The sequence below is a fragment of the Ammospiza caudacuta genome, chromosome 2, assembly GCF_027887145.1.
Source record: "Ammospiza caudacuta isolate bAmmCau1 chromosome 2, bAmmCau1.pri, whole genome shotgun sequence".
Taxonomy (NCBI): Eukaryota; Metazoa; Chordata; class Aves; order Passeriformes; family Passerellidae; genus Ammospiza; species Ammospiza caudacuta.
The window spans coordinates 29,039,894-29,055,606 of NC_080594.1; the positions used below are offsets into that span (position 1 = coordinate 29,039,894).

General features: G+C 47.3%; 1 protein-coding gene across 2 annotated transcripts in view; it reads right to left on the reverse strand.

Moving 5' to 3' along the window:
- Positions 1 to 9,197: 9,197 nt before the first annotated feature.
- Positions 9,198 to 15,713, reverse strand: part of IGSF11 (immunoglobulin superfamily member 11) — a 125,603-nt gene continuing 119,087 nt past the window's right edge. For both annotated transcript variants that reach the window (XM_058799930.1, XM_058799929.1), the window contains exons 3-7: positions 14,678 to 14,885; positions 13,728 to 13,883; positions 12,585 to 12,707; positions 12,204 to 12,354; positions 9,198 to 11,578 (exon numbers count right to left, since the gene is read on the reverse strand). In XM_058799930.1, coding sequence (XP_058655913.1) covers positions 11,128 to 11,578; positions 12,204 to 12,354; positions 12,585 to 12,707; positions 13,728 to 13,883; positions 14,678 to 14,885 — 1,089 coding nt within the window. In that variant the 3' untranslated portion in view covers positions 9,198 to 11,127. The remainder of the gene's footprint in view (positions 11,579 to 12,203; positions 12,355 to 12,584; positions 12,708 to 13,727; positions 13,884 to 14,677; positions 14,886 to 15,713) is intronic.

A 15,713-nucleotide genomic window follows, 5' to 3' on the forward strand; every position in this document is an offset into this window, starting at 1 on the left:
AGATGGAGATAATTGGTAGGAGACAGAAGATGGATGAACAGAGGAAGGAAGGGTGAAGTAAAAACCCACAGAGTTGTAAGCCAGAGTGAGGAAAAGGAAACTGAACCAGAGGCGTCAGCCACATAGACTAGAGAGGACAGGACTAAAGGTGGTAGGAGAGAAGGAAAAGAGAGAAGGATTGGAAGAGAAGGAATAGACTCCACAGAGAGGGAACACACTTTTCAGCAGTAGGAGAGGCAAAACTGAGATGGGGAACAAAAGTTCTGTCTGAGGCAAACACCAAGAGAGGATAAAGGATGGCAGAGAGGAAGAGGTGGAGAAAACCAGAGAGGCCTAGGTCTGGGAGCAGGAAGCTTAGGGAGTAGGACACCGTGCCTTTGGGAAATGGCTTGAGAAAGCAGCTGTCTTGGGAATATGAGGAGGGACAGCACTGAGACAGATGCAGGTGCCCCTGTCTGTGCTGTGGCTGTCACTGTATTCGCTGTGAAGGCTCTCAGAGCTGCTTTCACAGCTCACCCTGAGCACACTCCATGACTGCAAATAACCAGCATGGTGGGAATCCCTTAGTGCTGCAGCCACTGTCAGGAGCAGCCCAGGCAAGAGAGCTGATGCTTCTACCTGGTATCCTGAAAGAAAGCTGAACCGCCAGTGCAGCACTGATAAAGTCCTGACACCAGTTTACAGAGAAGACTGGGATTTGTGCCACTCCAAAGAGCAGCAGTGCTCCTTCTGTTTGCAGTGCAAGCCTTAAAACCCACCTGCTGCTCCCCAAAACCATTGGATGGTCACTCTTTCAAGGTCATGCAACATGAGAGAGCCAAACATGCAACAGAGAGCCAATGCTCTCTATTTTCTACAGAGAGCACCAGAAACCCATAATTTATGAAACCCATACCTTACTCTTTTTCTCCAATTAGCAAAGCATGTTTGTCTTTCCATTCAGGCTTGAGGAGGGCTCTGGGGTTAGCTGGGAGCCCAGAGCTCCCTGCCATACCTGAGAGTGACAAAACTGCTGGCCAGGTGTACTCTAACCCCAGCCCTGCCTGTGGAGACAATACACAGCTCTCCTGTGCTCAGGGAGCACCCTTGGACTGAGTTTGCTTGGTGCTAAATAAAACCAGCCCCCTCCCCACACCTCATAGCTTTCCTGTTCACAGGATGAAGCCACCAGATATGCAAAGATTACTACAACTGAAGTAAATCCTTTCTCCCATCTCCCAAGAGCAAATTTGAATGTGGCTGGTCACCTGCTTTGAAGAGCTGCAATGCCAACAGAGGAGGTGAATGAACTGGGCAGTTCCTTGAAAATACAGGTTAGGATTAAAGAAAATCCTAGTCTCTGAGTGCAAATCAATGAAAAATACAGAGTTCTGTGTATTCCTAGCATATCCTCTCTGCAGCTTCTGACAAAGTTACACTGGGAGCTGGCAACGTGCATATGAAGAAATATGTAGATTATTGTTCATATATAAAACTCTTATGAGGCAGTCAGTCAAAACCAATGTTGGACGCATTCCCTTTTATCCTTGTGCCTACTAAGACTGTGGACTCTCTGAGCAGAGAGCTTTAAGAGTAAGCTAACCATCCTTCAGCAGGGGATCAAATATAGTTGGACCTCTTAGGTCAGACCTCGGGGGGGGTTGTGTGTGCACATGCACACCTGCATGTGTGTGTAGATTATATGGGGGGTTTTTTATAAGTCATTCTCATTCCTGCTCCTTATGATTATATTCTTTTTCCAGCTGGGGAACAAAAGTCTCAGTGAGACTAGAGCTAGTATTTTCACTCTCAGGCTCCTACATCCAGATTAACCACCAGGTCTGCCTCTGACATGCACTCCAGGCATCCAGCTGTGGCCCCCCAGGTTGGGTGCCTGCATTCCTACTTACCTCAGGGAATGCAGCAAGTCAAAGGCAAGCTGAGAGTGAAACCCAGATCTGACTAGAACCCCAGCAGCACGTTTGCTGGATCACGAGCACCCGATGTATTTGTCTTCATTTAATGTACTATTTTTTCTATCCTCTTGAGTAATTTCCTTCCCTTAAAGGATATAAATCACACACCTACAAAGTAAAGAATTATTTAAAGAACAGTTATATTTAAGCTTGAAAAAGGAGTTTAAATTTAACTCCCTAGTGGCTGAGATGTGACGGCTGGTGAATATAACTTGGCTTAAATATATGAAGGTGTTTTATGGCTTCAGTACCACCTGGCCTGCAAAACCAGTGTTCCATACACTGGGGTGCTACTGTGGGTGAATATCCTTGTTGCAAGTTAACTTAATGCTGCCTTCATTCATTTCCCCTAAAGTGACCTGCCCTGCTCTCAGCCCCAAATGCACGCTCACACACACACTGGGTTTTGCCCCAAGCTAACTCAATCAGTTTAGCAGCTCCATTTCATTGTGTGCCACTCTCAGGTGGAGGTTTCTCTTTGCTTCTCTAAGTCACACCACAATTTCATTTTGTCCCTGATCTTATTGTTGATAAAGACAGGAGGAAATGTAGGAGTGGAGCGATTCCCAATGGAATACCATTGACTTCAATAGCAGCACTGAGTGTTAAAGGTAATCTGTTAGTATGAAAAGGAATACTCTTCCTGCTTATTAAGTATGGCTTAGCAGCAGAAAATCCACCAAAAGCTTTAAATGAACAATGAAAAGGACATTAAAGAAATTAATACGTTGGGAAGAATCATAGTGACTGTGTTTTAAACAACTTCACAACTGTTCTCTCCCACAAATACCTTGTGCAGCAGTTGCAATCGTGAGGTGTGCTCCCTTTCCTCCGTGCTTCACTCTAACAAGCAATGGATTTGCTCTGAATAACACAAGTCTAATGCTGAGACTTCTGTTTATGAGACCTGAAATATGATGCAAAGATATATGGCCACTATATCTACAAGATAGACAGTCACTGATAACTTCCAAAAGCCTTTGGAAAAGGAAAGAAAACACAAATCTACAGTCCAAGAGTCCTTTGTGGCCAAAAAGAACCAACTTAAAACAGGCAGAGACTGATTTGATCAATTTTAATGCAGAACTTGAACTCTGTGCTTAGAAATATGACAGAGCCTTCAGGAGCTGCAGCTCCCTCCCAGCCAGTGGACAAGGAACTTGATGCCACTTGAAGGAAAGGTCAGACATCCTGTGGGTCTGGTGTGTGCTGGGGACAGATGGGGGCACAATGTTTATATTAAAACTCAGCTGAAATGCTACCAGAAAGGCCCCATGGGCTGAATGCTCTTGATTTGACCGACAAGAACAGAAATGAGGGCATGACATGGAAATCCTGATTATGAGCCATGTTTCAAGGAAAACAGTATTTGTGGAGTAGATAAACTTTGAAATATGGTTTGGACTATTTCATACACCATCTTTAGCACCCACAGATCTGGAAGAAAGTTTTGATTTCTAATATCTCAAGAGTCCACTGCCTGGGGCTAGAGGTGGCTCTTTGTAAAGCGAAACACTTTGGAGTCTTAGTCACATCCAAAATCTATTAGGGTCATGTTTCCTTCTTTCCATCAACCCATAGCTGAAAAGAAAATCAAACTTGGGAGGTTTGCATGTAATCACCTTGCTTTCTGAACCAAAGCCTCACTGGACTTGCATGAGCAAGTACTTTGCTCTCATATCTGACCCCAAACTCTGCATGTCCTTGCTGTGGCAACTAATCTGGGCCCATTAATGAGCAGGGATATGGTTGCTGGTTTCACAAGGTCGGTAAATCCTTGAATCCCCAGAGCTGGCTGGCAGGGATATAAAAGTTAGTTTGCAGTGGTTTTTCCACTGGGTGCTCTCCTGATCTCTGAAGCATTGTCCCAGTGTGGAGGAGCTAGAAAAGTCAGCCAGGTAGCTCCTCTCAGCCTCAGCAAGGCAGCAGGACAAATTTAAGCCAGCTGTGAGCCTTTTGCACTGTTTTATGCAGTTAAATGTGGGGGCAGCAGCTCTCTACACTGTCCCCCATCTGTTCCCTGGCACTGCCCCAGCACCAGCCCATGCCCCGGGCCTTTGAACCACAGACCATCATTAAAAGAGCAGAAGCTGGGAAGCTAAAGGCAGGCTGTGCTCAAGACCATTTGCTCCTGGGACACAAAGTACTCAAGCCTCTTCATCCCAGCATAGCAGATACCGCAGTAGTGAGAGCATATCCTGACAGACAATCGCAGGGGGAAAAGGAAGAGGTGTCCATACCCCAGGGGCAGAGCACTTTATTCTTTGCAGGATCACAGGGGGAAAAGCCAGCCCGGGAGCTGGAAGGAGGTGCAGCCATGTGCAGGGGAGCTCAGCAGCGCACGGGAGCGGCTGAAGTTCTGCATCCCTCCAGAGGATGTCAGCGTAGAGCCACCAAAAAAGGCGATCTTTGTGACCCAAATCCGGCGGCAGTGAGGGAATTAGAATGTGCGGCCGCTCTGCCGACATCGCCCCGAAGCTCCCTGCCTGCTTTCCCAGAAGTAACCAACTTTCCCTGGCCAGTGTGCAACTGGTGCAATGACGGCAGGAGCGGCGAAAGGCACTCCCGGGAAAGGTTATCCCGGGAAACAAACGGGATGTATGCTCTGGGTGACTGGGCTGAGCAAGAGCATGGGGCGTTCTCACCCTTTACTGTCGTGCTTCGACCTCCTGCGCTGTCCCGGAGCGTGGATGAGCAAGTGGAGGATGCATTCACACACCAGCAAGATGGGCAAACAAAACTGAGGAGATTGTGTTCGCAGATAGCAGGAACGGACTGCAGTCTGCAGCCATTGAGCTGTGCCCCCTGGAGAGAGCTGGTGGGAGATCTGTGTGCCTGTGCACCTATTACTGTCGTTTGTGTCACCAAAAGTTAGTCTTTGATTTTAGACAAATTAATCCCAGCAGAAAACCACAGCCGAAAGAGCTGCTTTCTGTCCATGGCACATTTCTGTAATAGCTTCTATTCCTAAGAATCTTAATTTTGAGAGTCTAAAGTCATGCTGTATTTTCTATGGAGCTAATTCTAGCCCCTGCTGCCTTTGGTCCTTCATGTGGAGAACAGGGGCAAATGTCCCACAAGCCTCAGTCTAGAAAGAGAGGAGAGTATCCCAGATGCAAAGGGTGTACCAGTGATGCCAAGCACTAGAGAAAGTCTCTGGGCTATTCTGCAACCTCAGAAACTGCCACAATTTAAAGAGTGCTGCTGCAACCCAGATCTCACACCTTTTCCCTGTCTGAAATGTCCACATGGACAACAACCTGGTGATTGCTTGCCAGAGGGTCTTGTGATCATTCAAGAAAAATTAGCTACCTGAGAGAAATTCTGCAGATATTGATAGCATCCAGGAAGGCAGACTCTACCAAACATAGTGTGTTTAAATACAAGCAAGAAACTACAGAGCCTATGGGCTGTACTGTGTCCAGTCACTGAGCCAATGTTTCTCTTTGAGCATGTACCACATCAGTTTTCCCATTAAAGCATATCAACTGGAAGCAAGTCATCATCCCTTCCCAAGTATGATTTAATAAGTCCAAATCCAGGACCTGACCCAGGCTACATCCACTGCTAAAGCATCACTTGCCAGCCAACCACGCAAGCTGCGTCTTAATCTCTCTTCTTTACTGCTATTTGTTTTCTGGGGTTGGGGGTTTTTTGCTTTTTTTACATGGATAGATTAAATTTCCTGCCAACCCACTTTCTCATTCAAGCATGTTATAGAGGAAGTGGGAGGAAGAAGGAAATCAGGAACAAACAACAAGCAGAAAATGGCATTAGAAGGCTTAGTGAGGAGTCTGATCCTCGGCCATGCGCACTGCCCCATTCCTGCACATCAGCAGTGCTCTCTACTACAGGGAAAGGAAAAGTGCTTTTTCAGACGTCGTTGTCCATGGAAACACATCAAAGAAAATATGCCAGAGCTCTAGAGTCAGGAAGTCCCAAGACTACCAAGTTTCTCCTTGCTAAAAACAGCATTCACGTGTCCAAAGCTCTTGCCACATATTATCTCCCTCTCCCCCTCCATTGCTGTGTAGGTGACCTAAGGAAACCTTTCTCTGTGCTGTCCACCAGTCAACAAGAGCTCTGAGCTGGTGCCAAGGCTCAGGAAATGCCTTGCATGTGCCCTCCCTTGCTTAGGAGGTCACAGACCTGGTAACTCTCAGTAACATCCTCCAGGCACATGCAATGCACAGAGGCAGACAGGGAGGAAAGCAATGTGAAGAAAAAGAGCCACAGCATTTCACTCTCCCTGCTTCCAAGGCTTGTTTTGTCCTTGATGTCCATCTACTCCCCAGCCAAGAAGAGCCCGTGGCTCAGTGAGCTCAGTGACACTGCATTCCCTCTCTCAACACCCATATTCCTGATCCTCACCAGCACCTCTTGCCTTTCTCATGGCAAGAGCAGACTGTAACAAGGGCATAGTGAGTGAACACTGCTTTGCTGGCATCAGGAAAACAAGCTGCAGGCAGAATAGCCAGCAGCCCTTGGAAAGAGCACAGAAAGAGAGGCAATTCAGTCATGGAGAAACCTGACAACAGCTTTGCTCCAGGCCTCTGGTAAACAGGGGCCATGAGTTAACATAAGCGCTTGGGTTTGCTCAGAAGTGAACTTGTGAAAGGCATGTACTTCCTCGGTCTTCCACAAGCTAGAAATGTTCAAGACCATCATAAGAGAATCTGCTGAACCCTTTTGGGTTCACCTGGTGCTGGCAGACACATGCACAGACCCATCCACCTGCTCACAAACCAGTGCCATGGCCGGAAAGATCCAGGTTAGAGTGCAGACACAAAGAGACACTTGCATGCCTGAAGTGAATGAGGCTGGGATGCCAAATGTTGCTTTCAAGAAAAATCCAGTAACCTGGAAGAGCTTACCAACGTACTTGATGAAACCATGATAATGATGAACATTCCTCCAATATAAAAATATGTGTTTGATTTCCTGTGCCCAGTACCATCAATCACCCAATTACCTCCTGGGTGTCATCTAAGGCAACCCCGATTTGATGTCTTCTTAATGAGGGCCTAAACCATGATGTAAGAAAGACTGATGTCCTGAGCATCCCCCATCCTCACAGGGAAACCAGGCAGTTTTGGACAGGATACCATCTGTTCGACTGGTTTCCGCTGGAAACTCATCTGTGTTTCAGCAAGAGTGTGTTGAAGTGCATGCATCTGAATAATTTTAATTTTTTTTAGTTCAGTTGAATCAGCAGATATGAGTCCAAAAGCTGTGTAAGTTAAAAAAAACTTCTGGCAGTCTGCAGACCAGTTTTCCCAAATATTTTTAACTGAGCTCTCATCTACACCAGCCTCTAAAAAGATATCCACTTCTAAAGTGTGAAGCATCCTCTCATGGTTATTTCTGTCTCAGCACTCAAAAGTACAGTTAATCCTTGTTTCAGAACAAGTTCCTCTCTGAATTCTTTGGTAGAAGGTGACATAGCCATAGGTACCAACATTTAAAGCAACATCCATGGCATGTGATGGACAATCTCTGTGGCACATCTGAAACTGAAGGCTGTCAGCAAACTCGACCATTTCAATGGTGACTTTCACTTACTGCTGCAATAGCTTGAACCTCTGATTTTTAGTGATAAATTAAAACTCTGGAGCACTGTCAAGTCATCTAACTGGTATTGTTTTCTTCAGTTATTTGTGTTGCAGCAACACTTCACTAGGCACAATTTACAGGTTAAAACTCCAGCATTCCAGGTGCTGCACAAACCTAGCAAACCATCCTGCATCCCAGGAAATCCTGCTCTGGATCAACAAGACATGCAGAAGGATGATGTAAGGAGCAAACCAGTAGCAAGGGATGGATAGTGTAGCAGAATACTGACAGGGCTATCATGGGAATAAAATGTGAAGATGCTACTAATGTCACATCAAGATTGCACAATCAAAAGGTGATAAATGGAAACATTAAGATTCCTATGACAACTTCCTGAAAATGGCAATGCAGCTGTCTTATTTACAGTAAGGTCTATAGCTGAAAACACATTTACAAGAGCATTTGGAAGTAGGTTTTGAAAAATACCCAGGAATGAGAACATGATGCATGGGCAGCAGGGCTGAGTTACCACTGCTGTTGGATCTGCAGGTTTCTGGTTTTAATAATCACTCTCAGAATATCTGTGAAATTTTAGAGAAGAAATAGGGAAAATGAAACATGGAGAGAAAAATGCAAAATCCCTGGCAAAACATCAGGTTGCCCTAATTGTAACCTTCTGGTAGCAGCTGTTGATACAGACTAAGAAGTGTATTCTTTGCAGTGCCCTAATGCTCTGAGAGTGTGAATGCTCAGAGACTGAAATTTCACATGCTCTGTCTGTGGGGACCAGCATTTCTGTTTATTTCCTAATATTTTTCCCCCATCAAACTTATTCAAATGCCCAAGAAAATCAGCGACTGCCTTATATATTGAATCTGGGATAAACATGCTATGGTTTTGATTGGAAAGCCAATACAAGAGCAAAATTTGACAATTATAAAAAACATTTTCCCACATCACTCAAAGCCGCATAGGGTCTCCCTTGCCAAAAGACAGAAAATAAAACTCACCTTTGTCCAGAGAAGTAGCGACATTGCAAGCCTGGGAAATTGTACATTCAAGGGCAATGTGTCAGACTATTATGAATGGGAAAAACAAGGCTCTCATACCAGAGCTCACTACCAAATAGGCTGGCCTAATAACATTCAGCTCTCGGCTGCACGGTCACTGCCTACTGCCAGTCACATCAAGGATAAGTACTAATGGCCAAAGTCATTGTAGTTACAGAATTAGGTAGGAGGAAGAAAAAAGCAGCAGCAGGCAGGCAGAAATCCTTTTTTTTATATGAATAAAATTTTATTGAATTTTATACAATTAGAAAGAACAAAGAAAGAGGAGCAAACAGTCTTATGGAGGGTAGGAACCAGAAGAGCTTTCCCAGTAGAGGAGGGTGCCTGCTGAGGGCAGTGTTCCTGTAAATGTCACACAGGGGTTGTTACAAAAGCAGAGAGAATGTGTCTGGGCTTTTCTTTGATTGTTTTGGGTTTTTTCCTTCCCCCATTAGGGTTTCTAAAGCCACTCTTCTTCCCCCATCAATCCTACCACCCAGCAGCAAAGAGAGCAGACAGGCAGGAAACTGGACTGCACCAGTGAAATGTGTGCACACACAGAGTAACCACCTGGGGGTTTTGCACACATTCTGGATGCAGTGCTGTAGAGGGGGAAAGAAGGGATTTTGGATTTTTTATCTCCTTTTTCTTTCATTTTTCCTTTTTTTTTTTTTTTTATTATTTTAAGAAAAGAAGGCACAAAATCTCAGCCAAGCTTCAAACCTAGTGCTGCTTGGGAGCTCCCAGTCTCCCAAAAAGCCACTGTGTCCACGTGGGAACCCAGCCCTCACCTCTCCCTCCTCCTCCTCAGAGTCTGTGCTTGCATTTGTACTGCTCAGGTAGAAGGCCCTGCCCAAGGTTTGTGCACTGCTAGGGAAAGTAAAGCCGTGCCGGGACAAGGAAAGTGGGGATGAGGAAGAGTCTGTTGGCTTAAACAGACCCTTTTCCAATGTGAGAACTATGGAAGTCACCTGTGACTCCCCACATTGCTTTTCCAAGAGCAGACCTGGGAGGGCTCTGGTGCTTTTTGAGGTGATTGCTGCCTTTGCCTGTGCAAGGCTTGGTGCTATGCAGGAGGGCCAAAACACCTATCCAGGTGTGGCCTCTTTGAACCAGCGCTCTCTAGCAGAGGAAATCCCAGCCCTCAGTCCAGCCCTCCAAATGGCATCAGATTCCTTCAGAGGTTTCAACTCTTGGCTTTGATTAAGGCTATTTAGTTGCAATAGAAAAAATAGAGGTGCCAGCCAAAACCACCTGCCAGGCTGCAAGGAGATGGCAGGGCCACTGGCAGATGCCACCAGTACCCAGTCCCAGGACATTGAGGGAAGTGGGAGAGGCAGAGAGATAGTGTGTGGGCTTTCATTAAGCCTCTGCATTCTAAAGCAGGAAACAAATCCTGCTAACATGTCTGTGCACGTGGGAGAGCAGGAATGAAAACTCTGATGCCTCTCTGTGAAGGCTCCAAGCCCTGCCATGCTGCCCAGCCCTGCATAGCCTGATGAATAAAATCCACCATGCAAACATCAAAGTTGTGGGGTTTGAAGTCACTTGCCCCAAATCAGAGCAGCCCAGGGGCAACAGATGCCTCCTGAACCTGCCTGGTGCTCCATCGCACCACCCTGCTCCTCTCTGCCTCCTGAATAAGCCCAGCAACACCCCAAAAAAAAGGAAAAAAAGAGATCCAAGCCCTAGAGCAGCAGCAGCAGCTTCAGCAGCAGCAGCAGTGGTGCAGCCTTGCCCTGCACTGAGTGTCTCAGGGAAAGATGCTCAGACGGCTGCATCCTCCACAGCTATAAACAGGGCTCTGGTGGCACTCCAACCTAGTGCAGGAGAAACACCCAGTCTGAGGATCTGCTTGTGTCTGTGTGTGTGCCTGTGTGTGTCTGTGTGTGCTGAGGTGGGGGGAAGAACCGCAAAAAATAAAGACAAATGCTTCCTGGCCCACACCCTCACCCAACCATCCCCTTGCCTGGGCTGGTGGCTGTGCCTTCATCTCCCCTCCGGCCTGTCCCATGCCTCCTCACACCCAGCCCCAGTGCACAGTACTCCCTAATCCAACAGTGGAGCCAGGGCCATGGGAAGCTGGGACTGCGCAGCCTTCCCTGCCCCAACACAAGTCATCATCCTCTTGGAAACAAAACAGCAACAACAATGGAAAAAAATAATATATATATATATATCTCCCCAGCCTCCCTGAAAGACCCAAATGGATGGAATCAGTCCCCAACAAAACCAACAGGAAATAAAAGCAAAAGTTCCCCCCAGGGTCAGGCCCGAGTGCATGTCCCAGCTGGGGCCCAGCAGCCTGGGAGCACATCCCGACCTCCCTGCTCCTCTGGCCTTGGCACATCTGTGGTGTCCATTGGCACGAGGAGCTCCAGCAGCTGGGGGGAGAGCGGCTGGGCCAGGGCTGTCCCACCAGCTGGCAGCAGCCTCGAGAGGGGAGGGCAGGTGGAGAGGGAAGTGTGTGACCCCCCCACCGCCTCACTGACTTTCAGGAAGGAGTAGGGTCTCTTTGCCCCACCGGGGATGAGAGGCCCCTTGCTCAGCTCTCAGCCACCCACACGGTCCTACACCAGGGAGCCAGCCCGGCTCTGGGCGGGCACCATGACGGGCACAGCCCCGATGCGCTCCAGCGTGGCCTGGCTGACTGCATAGGAGCGGGTGTGTGGCAGCCGTGGCTTCCTGCCAACCGAACCGTTGCTCCGGATCACCTCCTGAGGCGACGGCGCCGTGCTGGCCGTCACCACCAGTGTCTTAGGGGGAGCCGGGGACGGGTGGCCGCCGTTGGCATAGACGGGGCGGGCACTCGTGCTCCCTGAGCGGGAGAAGGGGGGCTGGTGAGCATCGTTGCTGTTGCTGAAGCGGGTGAAGGAGTCTGTGGCGTGGTTGGCTTTAGGGTCGTTCCAGTAGCGGCTGTTGTAGGTGTTGGAGGAGGTGAGGGTGTCGTTCTCTGATGAGGACGCATCAGCGTGGAATGTCTTTGTGGCAGAGGAGCATTTGGGTGGCAGTTCATCCTCTCTGGGAAGAAGAAGATGTGAGGGCATAAGGAGGACACTGGCCCACTTGTCCAACACCCCCACCCTTAACTACCATGCTGGGGTCATCGATCCAAGCACCAATGTGAATCAGCATTGCTCCTTGGCCTGTTCACTCGTCCTTCTCTGCGGGACCTACCTATGTGTAGGTCCTGTGTGCTTCCGGTGCCAAATTTGCCACTGAGGCAAATGACCCATGCTCAAAGAAAGTCAGGCAGTGCCAGACAGTGATAGCTGTGACTGTAACCTCTGTGACTGGAGAATATCACAGCTGTATCTCCACAGTTTTTTAGCTATCACTGCTGGCAGTGATAGCAGTATCTGGCATTATGGGTCAGAATTCCCACCACATCACTCTCCTACAGAGCTAACAACATGAAGTCCCATCCCTCTTGCTGGCAGAAGGATTAAAGACATTAGAGGCAATACTGAAAAGAAAATGTATTGTTACTATCTTTCATTTTCTCCCTCCATTTTCTGGATATATATGGGCATCTGACCTGGGGGAACACACCCAGGATTAACAAAAATGAGGTTTCCAATTTCACTCCTGTCAGCTACAGCTTTTGCTTGGAGGTCCCCCATCACCAGCTTTCCCTGACCCTTACCTTATCTCATTGGGAATTTCCTCCTCTTCTTCTTCTTTGTGTTTATTTTTCCAGTAAAACAGTGCTACAGCCACCAAAACAATGCAAACAACGAGCACAACGGCACCGGTGGCCACCGCTCCTGCAATCAGGCCGATACTCCGTGGGTGAGCTGTGGAGATGATTGAACAGAGCATGAAGAAGAAATCAGGGATGGGCTGTGGCCATCTGTAAGCACATGAAACTGCGTGGCTTGGGAGGGGAGAGAGGCAATGTTCCCATTCCAGGGCATGATTGTCTTCTGATGGAGAGGCATGTGGTAGCTCACAGCAAACATGGTTACACACCTTACTGTCACAAGACAGAAACAGGTGGCCAAGCCTCCCCTGGCAAAATACTTACGTGCAATGACTTGCAGGTCCAGAAGGCAAGTGCTGGTTCCAATGGCATTTGAAGCCACACATTGGTAAAGACCTGAGGACACAGTGCTGATATTTCGGAGAGTGACAGTGCCCTGGACTTGGTCTAGTCAGAGAGAAAAGAAGGATTTAAATCCCTCCCCCGCTTGAGGAAAACCATGAAAAGGCAAAGCCAGTAAATAGAGAATTTTGGTGTGAGACTATTAAGAGAGAAATAAATTAGGAAATAACCTTTAGATGGAAGCATTGTGCGTGCACATACACACACAGAGACAAGATTAGGCCTTAAGGAGCTTACACTACATGTTTCCTTCTCTTCTTATAGAGGAATTTCTGCAGATGAAAGCTTGGGACTCTCAGCATTGTGTAAGAATGGGGAAGAAAGAGATGCAAAATTACCTATACCCAGATCTACTTGTTGAATTCAGTCTTGCTCTGCAGAACCCCTACTCTCCCATCTCTGGGCTCCCCATCTCCTGCTCTGCCAATATTCCTCATTCCTGAATTACATGAAACTGAAAGGTGGCATATTCTTAAAATACAGCAAGATAAAGGGCAAAAGTACAGCTGTCAGTATTTGATCAGGACACCTAGGCTAAGAAAACCTAAGAGTGGGACTTGAGGCTGGGAAACACCAGTTTGATCAGAGCCCTGCTTCTCTATGCATCTGAAAAGCATCTCTGGCAGTAATTTATTGGAGAACTGTGGCATCAGTTCCTCATGGAGAACTGTGAGAAGCTGGCTGTATTTCCCCAGGATGATTCTGCCTCTCTTTTACCCACTTCCATTCTATAAGCCTTTCATTTGTTTTAAAATGCAGGTGGGTTGGCAGCTGAAATTTCCAGCCACATGCCAAAATCTAGAAATCACACTCTCTCTCTTCCATTCGACCTAATCCTTGTTTTTCAATGGGGAACATGTTTCTGGACCAGAAAAACCCACAAAAATTGAAGTGGCCTCTGGAGGGTACCCCGTCCACCGTGGGCTTTAGGAATCTTCGTTCCAATAAAGGGACCATGCAAATGATGGCAGACGCTCAGTGAGCCATGCCACCTCTGGTAGCTCAGACAAGGGACAGCCCAGGCTGCCACCTGGGAAATAAGAGGATAATCAACAGAATGAGCACCTTGTGTGGCAGTTGGGGGCAACTTGGGGACATTGTCCAGTTTCTCCCAGAGGTATGTTGGCCGGGGGATGCCTTCTTCTGAGCTGCAGGTCAGTGTGATATCGCTGCCCACGTCCAGGGACCCCTGGATTCTGCAAAGCGGGGCAGAAGGAGGAACTGCGAGAGAAGAGGGGAAGGTGATAGCAAATCAGGAAATGTGACCAAACAGCAGAATGCAGGCTCACTCTGGACATGTGCTGCTGGGGAAAGCAAGGACAGTGGCATGAGCTGTCAAGAGGACAAAGAAGGAGGCAGCAGACAAGAACTCGTTATGGTTTGGGGGGAGACAATTCACACAAAGATTCCTGACCCACCAGCCCATCGGGGTTACAGACTACTGCTGACTTTCACAGGACCCAGTTCTCTTAGACCTCTCCCTTGAAAAAAAGGTGAATATTTCTGTCTTTGAGATAGCAAGGATGGTGAAAGTTAACAGAACTATAGACAAATTTACTGTGATTTGGTTTTGCTTTCATATCCCTATAATGGCATGCACTTTGGAGTATTTAGCATCAATGGGCGCATTCAGAACTAACAGCTTTCATGGAAAGGAAGCAAAGATATAAAGTCATTCTCTCCTCCTGTTGCTATGCACCAAACCCCTTACGCTCCATTCAGCCCTCTGGGATGCCCTCGTATTTTATTCCTGCTACTTTGCAACTCCATATCACAATACCACCCAAAAAATTTCTCTCCACCACATTTTAAAACTTCATTACACACTGCCTGCATATGAAGACTATGTGCCCTACAAACTCCCACAGTATCCATAAGGCAGCCCATTCCTCACCACAGGATGTCTGTGGGCTCAAAGGCACACAGTACTGTGTTGCTCATGATGCACTGTCATGCACAGAGGTCCCCTTGTCCCTGCCCCTCCCCCCTTCCCCCCATAATACCAATAAACACACCCAAGACAGTAAGTCCAATGACTCCAATATTCCTGACGCCTCGGTCGGGAAGATTGTTGACCAAACACTGGTAGGTGCCAGTATCCGACAGCTGAGTGTTGTTGATGAAGATGGAGGCACTGGTGGTTGGCATTGTCACAGCAAACCCCACTCGCCCATAGAACTGGGGTGCACCACCAAAGATCTGACCCCCTTGGTAGAGAATAACCTGCAAAAGAAAGGAAGGCTCAAACAACACTCTGCAGGAGCTGAGCAAGGAGGAAGAACAGCAAGCATAACATGGGCTTCCAAAGCCAAAAGGACCAGTTAGTAAAATGTCTCTGAATAAGCAAACCTCAATATACATCCTAGCAATGGTGTTTTTTCCAAAACAGGAACACATTCTGTAGCCCATTTTATGTCAGTAAAAATGTTCATAACAGACCAGAAAGATACCCAAATCTTCTGGTGTAGCTGGATTGGCAATACCAGCCTCCTTCATATGGTAGTCATTACCTGCCTGGACAGGATCAATGTACAGAAGCAGAGGCTCTCAGCAGGTCAGTGAATACTTTGAAGAAAAGCATCTGTGGACAGTATCATTTTGAGTCTCCATCAGTAAGATCCTGCCATGATTTGACACTGTTTACTGAAGGACTTTGGGATGAGCTGGATGACAGGCAGTGCAACCTTTGAACCTGCACAGCCTCCGCCAGTCAGACTGTGCTCAGACCAAGTCCCTGAGGAGCAAGATTTCTTCAGTGCAGGTTCTCACACTGAATACAAAATGTGATCAGGGCAGTGTGACCCAAGATTTATTTCAGAGAAAAGGCGTTCTTCTGTTGTCAGAGTATGTGGGCAAAAAACAGACCAGCAAATCTCAGGTTATGATTCCTGTGCCCACCATTATATACTCTCATTTGCTAGTATTCATAAGAATGGACTTGCAAAAGCTACAGGCAGTGAAAAAATAAGAAGGGAAGTAAAAGAGACAATGAGTCTATGAGAAGTTATGTGTTAGAGAACATTTTACATAGATTTCACAAGTTAAAACTGC